Genomic DNA, 10,710 nt, shown 5'->3' on the forward strand with positions numbered 1-10,710 from the left:
AAACACAGATAATCCATAGCAATATAGCATAGGAGTTTTTGGTGACTAAACATATGCTATCAGCAGCTAGGTTTTCTATATCCATTAGCATTAAGCTCAATGTAAACAGATACAGCAAAACTAGCAGTTGACAGCATATTTTTAGTCACCAAAAACTCCTATGCTATGGCTTATCTGTGTATTTTAAAAACAATGGTTATACCAAACTGATTCTGTACTTGGAAATCTGTTTTAATACGAATCACTGAAAATCATATTATAAATCATAAATTATTAGTTATTGACAAAACCCTAGTATAAGGAATATTATGATGTATGCTCAATGATACAAAGCGAATATTCACAAAGTGAAAAGCGCTTATTTTTTAATGGGACATTAAATGGAACAAAATATAATAAACTCAAGCTCACATCACATATATATTATATTTCATCTCACACAATGAAATATGCACAAAAACACAAGACTTCGGATCATGACGAGCATACTTCTTATTCCTTATACTATAGTTAAACCCATTCAATATAGTATATGATTAGGGAACTATTTTTTTTGTATATTAGTATATATTATATACATATTAATTTGTTTATAAATTATGTTTGATATATTGGATAATAGGATATGGTAAGATCTTGATACTAAATTCAATAAATTTAAAAAAAAAAATTTATTAAAAAGGCACTTTTACACAATTAACACTTACTAATAACTAAGTGTAAATCAAAAGTCAAATTTAGTTGGTTATTAATGTTTTTTTTTTGATATTTTTTGAAATGCAGGTAGGCTTGCTAATGGCATTTTCATTGTGTACTTGGTTGGATCATCTTTCAATAGTGATGCCCCTACTACCTTCATCAGCAATGTCAATCTAAAATAATTTAAATTATGATTAATAAAAAAAAAAATCTCTAAATAAGAGGAAATAACATTGGCATTTGTTGTAATTGTCTAACATTTCTGTAACATATCAAATTCACACTCAACATATCACGTTTAGCTTCGTTAGTTTAAAAATTAGAGTGAAACACAACATATTATAAAACTTGTTGGTAAGAACTAAGAACATTATTTGTTTTTGAATGTGAACTTTTTTAAGATAGTTCAAATTTTTAGCAAGTTTTGCATTATATAGCGTAAATTAAAAATGCTCATAACTCACTGAATTATTGTAAAAAACCTGATGTAAATAAACACAGATGTTCTTACCATCAAGTTTCATAAGAGGTAGGTTCACTCTAATTTTTAAACTAACAAAGCTAAATGTGATCTGTTGAACTTAAATTTGGTATGTTACACACTTGGAAGACTAATGCTGGGTTGCATAAACAATTTATTAAATTTAATGGTTCACTAAAAATTTAATGGACCAATCACGGGCCACTAAATCTTGTTTAAGGGACCATTAGCCCACTATTGATTCATTAAATGTTTTGTGCAATCCAGCATAAGAAAAACAATTCCAGTGTTATTTCCTCATGTGTACAAAAATATTATCTTAAATTAATAATTTAATTGAAAGCATTATATACAAATAATTATTATATTTTTCACCTGGAAAGACACATGGTTAAAATTATATTATAATGTCAAATTACCTCTTTTGACTACTTGATGGAAGAAATGAAGATATACAAGTTAAGTCAACTGTATACATGTTGATTAACATCATAATTATAATTATATGACATACAGCTTTATCCTTCATCTTAGATGTTAAATCTCTAGAAAATAAAAATATATACATATAAATATAAATATATTAATTTATTTTGTTTTAATTTTTTACCGTCCAGTTACAGCGTATTCAACAAAATTATCCAACACCTTAAAATTTATTACTTCAGAATTTGGGTAAATTTCAATGTTTCTAATATTTAATTCATGTGATTTTAATTGCAACAATTCAATCAGTCCATCAGCAAAGGTAAGTAGGCAGATATTTTGAATCGTTTTATGAGGTAGTTTGTTCAAATTTGTTATGAAAAATTTTGATAAACTGCAAACAAAATATATTATTTAAAATAATAGACCAAAGCCACAGAAAAATTACTTAAGTGGTGATAAACACAAGACTAAAACATGTATTAAAATACAATTTTTTTTATTTTTAAGTCTGTATAAAACTCCTTTACTAGCTATTCGCCAGTAACTAAACCTGAAATATTATTCAAACAAAAGGTTCTCAAGCTATGATCACGAGCCATATGTACGATCCAAACCATTATTTTAATTTTAACATTTTCAATAGTTATTTTAGATTCTAAGAGGAACGATGAATGTATTGATTTTACAATGATGTGTTTTTTTTTTTTTTTTTTTTATTTTTTTTGTGTGTGTAAGTAAGTAGTCGAAATAATGCTTCGATTTTAACTTTAGTATCTTGTTTGATGGGAAAGTGAATATTGTTGGTGCATTGGGGAGGTCAAAATTTTAAATTCCCAATAGTTTTCATAAGCGCCAGGAAAAACAACATAAAAATTAAGGAAAAACAGGAATTTTTACGCAAAATCTGTTTTCAAGAAAATCGATTTTGGTTTTTAGTGCAACTCTACAACAAATGACCGTAGGTTCATAAAATTTTGACTAAATGTTTATATTAGCATTTTCTATACACTATAACATTTTCCAAATATTTTGAGCTCTTTACGGACATCTTCAGTTTCCATTTTTTAAAATTTTTTTTCTATAAATATCAATAAAATTTTATTTGCTGGTTAAAAAATCTTGAAAATTTAATAGGAGGTTGCTATTATATTGTTTCAAATGCAGATGAAAAAAATTAAAAATCCATAGTCACAATTTTTTTTTATAAGCATCTAAAGTTCAAATATTGACAAAATACGTAAAAATGACAAAAATTTGGAAATTATTTTGAGTTAGAAACTCATGAAAAATTTTCTTTTTAAATCTAAGATTTGAAAATATAAAACAACATTCCTCATAAGTTTGTCTACCTTTTTCCAAAAAAAAATGTCTACAAGCAAGTCAAATTAAATGTTTATGAGCGTTTGAAATTTATATTTTTACAAAATTTGATATTCACTCGATTTCTCATGTAACGATTTTCTTATTTTGTTGTAATAAAAAAAGGAATGACTGTAGGTACTTGAAAATTTCACTGAATGTTAACATTAGCATTTTCTATATAAGATAAAATTTTGAAAATAATTTGACTCATTTTGAGCTGTTTACGGACATTGTCAGTTTTCAATTTTTTTAGTTTTTTTTCTATAAATATCAATAAAGTTTTATCTGTTGAGCCAAAAAGTGTAAAAAATTAATAAAAGGTTCCTGATATATTGTTACAATAGCAGTTAAAAAATATTAAAAATACATAGGCACAATTTTTTTTTATAAGCATTTAACGATCGAATTTTGACAAAATTTATCAAATTTTAATTTGAATAATTATTTTGTAGTTAAAAATTTATAAAATGTTCAACTTTTATATCTAAGGCTCGAAAATTTAAAACGAAATTCCACCTAAGTAGATAATTCTGTTCCCAAAAAATCTAAAAATACAGATGCACAGTTTATTTTTATAGTCATTTTAAGTTCAGATTTGGACGAAATTACTATTTTAGTTATTTTGTTGTGATTGTATAATATTAGTCCTGGGTGCTTGAAACTTCTAAAGTATACTATTATATTATATCTATGATAGTACCACGGTTTGTTGTTGAAGTATAATGCGTTATAAGTACCTAATGGATATTGTGATATGATTAATTTAGAATTTATTATAGATACTTATTATAGGTCAATATTTTTTTTTAATACCATAGATAAGTATATAATATGTCTTATACCTAGACTGACATACCGTCTCTGCTCAGAATTGTTTTTCTTATACAGTGATATTATATCATTGAATTCAAATTTAATACTGTCTATTATACAGTGACCCACTTGTAACCTACTATACAGCAGAGCGACATCCACTTACCCACCTTTTTTTACTTATTATTCATTAATGACACGCAACTGATCCAAAGTATAATTAATATTATGGTCCACAAAAAAAAAAATTGAAAACGTCTGATTTATAACATACTTATCATTCAACTTGAAATATAAAAATAACATAAATTTAAAATATACATTAATAATGAACCATTAAAAAATGTTTGAATAATATTTTAAGATTATGGTACCTAACCTTGTATTACAATTTTAATTCTTATAAAATTATTTAAATCAATTTCCTTGAATTTTAATGGTTAATTTAATTTTTGTGGTAACTTACTCTTCATTGTCAGAAGAAATCGGTAACATGCTTATTACTTCTTTTGCATAATCGGTCATTAGATCTATTTCATTTTCAAGCAACAATGTACTAACTGGATAAACTGTTTCCAATTTATTAGAGAAACGGTTACATCCTAGTGGTAAATATACTAAATATTCACTAGCCTGAGTAAATGAAGATTGCAATACATCAGCTATAAAAGAAAAAATAACAAAATGATATACTGAATAGGTATTTATAGAAATGTATACACATACAAGAACAAGAAATATTATTGAAGACGTCTGTTGGAACATTAACAGTATTGTTAACTCTAGACTTTGAAATACGTGATGACTTTTTAGTTCCAAATACTGAGTTAAACTCTTCATTTTTATCAGTCAATGATTGGTCTTCAAACGTTTTCATTTTAAAATAGTCTGGTTTTTTAAGATAAGTCACTTTGGTACCATAAACTGAAACCTACATAATATAATAAAACTCATGTTTATATAGGTACTTGTTGCAGTTTACAATTAAATTTAAAAAAATAGGTAAATAGATTGAATACCTACCAAACAGATAACATTTTTTTAAACTAATAACTTAGGCATATATACCTAACTTAGCCTACCTTATTTGTTTTTTTATTCCTCAAAATTAAGTATTTGTTTCCGGTTTCCTTTCTACTAGGATCTTCTTCTTCGACTGTACCACCGTGTTGGTTGAATATTTTTAATACAGGTCTATTAGATGTATTCTCAATTGCCATGCCACAATCTAAAAATGTTGATGAATTCAGATAACCCACTTCTGTAATAGCTAGAAAAAAAACACAAATCTGTCAACACATGACTCGACGTTTCATTAGATTCTAACATGTGGAGAAAATCTGTAAACTTGGATAATATATATTGTATATGTGTACGATATAGACAATTTGAACCATAGTTTCATAGAAAAATTATTTAATAGCGTATGTACAGTGGAAATCTGTTGATTCGGATTTCGTAAAAGACTCACCGATAACTGGTGGAACGGTGGGTTCCGCGTAAATCTGTTCCACGATGCCGTCCATCGTGCAAAGGCGTAATTGCAGTTTCCACACGCTGACGAAATGTACGAGAAGAACTAGTTGCAGACCACGTGTTTCAAATGCGAATGTCTAAAATATTATTATAATTCACAATTGTCTACACAAAAGCAGTACAGATTCAAATATCACGCTCGAACTTTGCCGTATAGTGACCATTGTTAATATATGCCGCCCGGCCTGTCGTCTTATCATTGTTTACGAACTCGTATCATCTACCGTGAAGAGATAATGGACTTTATCAGTGTTGTGGTCAGAAAATCAAGCTGACAGATACAACAATATTGTTGTTTTTGTTGTTGTTGTTTCCGTCGTATTGAGATTTTGGTTGCAATATAATAAATTAGAAAATATACAGAAGTATTCATAAACTGTCTGGCTGCTGGAAGTGGTTCATTTTTTCGTGCATTTAGACCAATAAGAGGAAGAAAAAAATCACCCAGTACCAAAAGCCCTATTTTAATTTTGAAAACATATTGAATTCCTATTTCCTAATAAATTCCTTATTCTCTTTTCTATGTTATGTAGGAAATGGATTTTCGTATGTTTTTTTTTTTAGTAAAACTTGAGTAAAAGTGAATTTTGAAAAAAAAAAAAAGAAGAAAATTAATTTGGATTTACACTAATTAAACAATAGTCAATACAAAAAATCGAAAATCCTCTTCCTATGTAGGTAACTTAGAAAATAGAATAAAGAATTCAAATGTTTTCCATATTGAAATTGGGCTTTTGGTACTGGGTGAATTTTTCTTCCGCTTTTTGGGACTTTCATGTAGTGTTTGGAAAGAATGAGTTCCAAACAGAATGGATTTCTGGAACGAATTTATTTTTAAAGTACGGCACGTTATTAAACAAATTCATTTTTATAAAAAATAACGAGTCAATGAACGAGTTCTCTTTTTCAAGGAAAAATAACAAAATTGTAGGTGCCTTTCTAGTCCCAATAATTTACACAGATATGTTGACAATTGAAATTAAGATATATTATCTTTAATGTGTATAATGTATATTGCCAATTAGTGATCGTTCTCGAGTATCGACGTTAATCATTAGTCACTTTATTAATACTTCTTATAGTTATAACTTATAAGCTATAATTTATATAGAAATGAGACATGAGTACGGGTACCTATATAAAATATAATTATTTATAACAATAAACGATAAGACAGTCGACATACGTTGGCCAACTATTTAATTTTGAAGAAAATCTCAAAATAGAATTATAAAATATGTACCTACCTACTTGTTAGCTTAAAAATTAAATATTAAAAATTAAATAATTATGCATATGAAAAAAAACATAATGATTAAATAGGAATTTTTATTTTATTTAGAACTAAAAAAGGAACTCGTTCATTTTCTAGAGAAACGAATTCTTTTTTTTAAAGAACGACGAGCGGAACGAATTTCTTTTTATGTAGACACAATTTGCCAAACACTGCTTTTGTTGAAAATTTTTTGATCCCAAAATGTAGTGACTATTTTGACTGCGCTTACGTTACTGAATTCCAAGAATATTAGCCGTAGTTGATCTTTATTTACATAAACCGTTCTGGGAACTATGATCTTCAGTGATCTTAAAATGTTTTATATCTAATCAGATGCATCATAAGGGGATTCGATACCATGATTTTCTGTTTTTGTCTAACACACGCGCGACATAGAAGTGTTTTTGCCAAACATACCAATTGATCTAATGTAGCGATAAGAATTCTAAAAACAGATTTGAATTTGTCATCAAGTCTACTTAAAATCGACTTTCCCATATTTTTGATTTTAACTTCTACGAAAATTGAAATACAACAATTTTTAAATACTCTTTTTTATTATGACATTTTTAGGAATTTAGAGGATAATATCAAAAATGTTGGAATTTCAAATTCAAGTAGACTTTACGACAGATTATGGTAGACAGGGGCAATAATGGAATACTGTAGCTACACCAAAAAGTTGACCTCTGTCCAGTGCCGCAATTAGGATTCTTGGGACCCCGGACAAGGTCAATGTATGGGGCCCTAACAGGCTCGGATTGAACCGGCGAGCTACCGAGAAAATCTCGGTGGGCCGGGAAAATTTGGGCCGTTATTATTTTTGGACAAAAGTAGTCTGGTATTTTTAGATAGTGATATAATAAAATATAGATCAAAATACACGGTTAAAACAATAAATGCGTCAGCCGTATAGTACTGATGTATAGTGTATTGGTTATTTAATTCTCAAGAATTGTCAATCGATAATACACGCTAGAGCAGTAAAGCCTAGCGTTGCAATATGTACCAAGTAAATAATAGTTGTATGCTGCGTCCTGCTGCATGTTTATAAAAATAAATATAATTCCAATTGACAGTAATTTTTATTGTATGGGTTTTCCCACTATTATCGCAATATCGTCCAACGGGCAACAATTAATGAAACTCACTGCACATACTACGTACACTTCCACACAACACACAAGTTTACATTTCACATTATTATTACTTATTAACTTATTTGAAATAACTTGATAATTTAGTTTTTTTACATCGACTGCACAGTCCTGAATCAAAAAGGTTACGTGTTTTTATGTTTACTGTGGTTTAGTGCGTCCTTACATTAAAATATTGTGTTCGCCGTACTATATAATATATACTAATATACGACTATTATACTAGCATAGGTAATATAGGTACGTATTATATTTTTTATTTTGTGCAAATTGTGCAATATACTCACTTACGTATTTGCAATAATTGAATTTAAAAAGTAGTTAAGACTGCGCTTGTCGTGGATAAAGAAAAAAGAAATAAATATTTTGGACCATAGGTGATTTCGAAGGGGGGAGTATATAATATTTTTTTATAGATTACCTATACAAAAATAAACAATGATAGTGATTTTTTTTAAAAAGCCTAAAAATATTATGTGAAGGCCCACCAGTGTATTGTTATTAAAATATAACCTCGTATATAACTACACTTTTAGTATTCTTTTTTTTATAATAAATATTACATAAAGCTTTCCACACATGAAAGTAACTCAATAACAATGAAACAATAAAATACTATAATAATTAAATTTTATAGATAAATATAGATATTATTAAATAGGGATTAGATAAATAGGGCCGTTCTTTGACAATAAATTAAATAGCATAATGCATTATAAAAACAAATATTTTTATTTATACGTAAGATTACATTGAAATTATTAAAAAATTTAAAATAGATGCGGGGCACCATTGGGGCCCCCTAAGCCAACGATTAGGGGCCGTCTACAGGGGCACTGTCGGTTGTTGCGGAACTGCCTCTGTCCACTTGTGTGGCTATTAACATATTATTACACACAAATCTGTTTGAAAACATGCGGGATATTATATTACAATATTATACCAGATTATTAACTGATGAAAAATGATTTTGTTTATGTATTTATTTCAAGTACCTATTCAGAATTACCCCACATATAGAAAACGACACCCCCCCCCACCCCCGTACTTACGCCACTGCCCACTGGCATAGTGTACAAATAAAACATTAATTGTACCTGTTAATATAAAATTTAATAATCTGATATTCATAGAAAAGAATACATTGTGGAACAAATTTTCACTTTTCAGATATTACTGCTACAGTAAATTTTTTTCTCAAAATTGTTTTTTATGAACCTAATAAAATAAACAGAGCATTATTTCAGTGAACAATATTAACAAAACCCTCAGTACAGTTTAACTATTTAGTATTCACATAGACATCTAGAGTAGTATGTTAGGTAGTAAATTGTATGTGAATAATTTCAACTACAATTGAGCAATTAATAAAACTTGTTTAAAGAACATCACTTAGAAACCAATTTTCTTGGAGAAATTAAAATTTCTATATTTACTATATTAATGCCAAACTTCATTTTTTTAAAATGTTCCACCTGATGGTTTTTTTCTATAGATATTTAGTTTCTGATGAAATCATGACAATATGTGGTTTTTTTAGAATTGAAAAATCAACTACAAAAAAAAAAAATTTCAAGTTTAAACTAGAAATATTAATGAGTATCAAACAAAAACTTACAGCTGAATGTTATACCTACAAATTATGATGAATACAGGAAAAAGATAATTTTTTAGAATATAATATTAGGTATGTCCGCATCACTTAGCAACTATCAAAGTTCAGCTAAGTCAATAGTCAAATTCATCTCCTCAAAATTAATAAATAAATTACAAAACTAATCAATGTATACGCATAATATGTAAACTTATGTAACGTAAATATATGTTTTTGTAAATCCCAACGCTGCTTATTGCTGTTGAGGGTTAATAATAAATAATAAAAAAAATGCTTAACTCATTTATACAAAATTCACAAAAATTCACAAATAAAAATAATTTATATGTTATTAGTCCATCCATTATTATGATATAAAATTGTAATGATAGTGTATCACTCTGATTCCTGAGCAGCTATAACATATGCTATAAACTGACATTGGAACTTTTTTCTCTTTTTTTTAGGTAAATCTTTCATTAATGCTACTAAGTAGTTTCCAAAAGCGACATCAGGATCAAGTGGATCCTCATTTAGTTCTGCAGGCATTGGAATTTTATGCTCACTTGGCAAGTGTCTTCGGAAGTTATGGTCATTTTCTAGGAAGATAAAAGTGTAATTACTTGACTGTATAGGTACATTTTTAAACTAATATTTATAATATGCACTATATGCAATAATGCACAGTTAACATATTTTGTGATATTGATATAAATACTCTGTTCAAAATAAGATCATTACCCAGCAGCTAAGTTGCGTGGCAGCTCTTGACGCACCGCCATAGTGGGGACAGTATCTGTCCGTCGCAGAACGAAAACTATTCATCGCTGGGTAATGATCTTATTTTGAACAGAGTATAGATACCAAAATAAAACTGAAATATAAAACACTAATTTATGTGTAAAAATATTAAAGGAGCAATTTTAATTTGAATGAATGTTCAATTATTCTAAGAATAGTGGTATAGGTCTTACAGCCTGGCTTATTGTAATTGCCTATCTTATACTTCTAAAATTTTCCTCGCTTCACACAATGATTTACCAACCTAAACATTTTATTTTTGAAATTTAATTTGCATATAAATGTGTGGTATTATGTGTTTAAGACAATACAAGTATCAGGATTTCAATATAACTTTTAGTTTTTTAAATATTAAAAATCTTAAGATATATTTGAATTTTTATTTTATATTTAAATGGCCATGACACACCATTTAACAAAAATTTCACTTAAAAGATTTATTAATATTTAAAACTAACCATTATATTAAATTTCAGATACTTTTATCGTCTTAATACATAAAATCAGACATTTATAAAAAATGACCGTAGATACATGAAATTTTGACTGAATGTTTATCTTA

At 27.8% G+C, this 10,710-nt stretch overlaps 2 protein-coding genes across 2 annotated transcripts in view; both read right to left on the reverse strand.

The window, feature by feature from the left end:
- Positions 1-656: 656 nt before the first annotated feature.
- Positions 657-5,533, reverse strand: LOC100166975. Its single transcript, XM_008187710.3, has 7 exons — positions 5,256-5,533; positions 4,867-5,054; positions 4,511-4,715; positions 4,251-4,446; positions 1,791-2,000; positions 1,600-1,725; positions 657-872 (listed from the first exon to the last, which is right to left on the reverse strand). Exons 1-7 carry the CDS (start codon positions 5,308-5,310, stop codon positions 749-751), a joined length of 1,104 nt encoding a protein of 367 aa, XP_008185932.1. The 5' UTR covers positions 5,311-5,533; the 3' UTR covers positions 657-748.
- A 3,790-nt stretch (positions 5,534-9,323) lies between these two features.
- Positions 9,324-10,710, reverse strand: part of LOC103310211 — a 5,779-nt gene continuing 4,392 nt past the window's right edge. Inside the window, exon 7 of the mRNA XM_016806774.2 lies at positions 9,324-9,946. Within this exon, the coding sequence (XP_016662263.1) occupies positions 9,744-9,946 (203 nt within the window). The 3' untranslated portion in view covers positions 9,324-9,743. The remainder of the gene's footprint in view (positions 9,947-10,710) is intronic.

The sequence above is a fragment of the Acyrthosiphon pisum genome, chromosome X (assembly GCF_005508785.2).
Source record: "Acyrthosiphon pisum isolate AL4f chromosome X, pea_aphid_22Mar2018_4r6ur, whole genome shotgun sequence".
Classification (NCBI taxonomy): Eukaryota; Metazoa; Arthropoda; class Insecta; order Hemiptera; family Aphididae; genus Acyrthosiphon; species Acyrthosiphon pisum.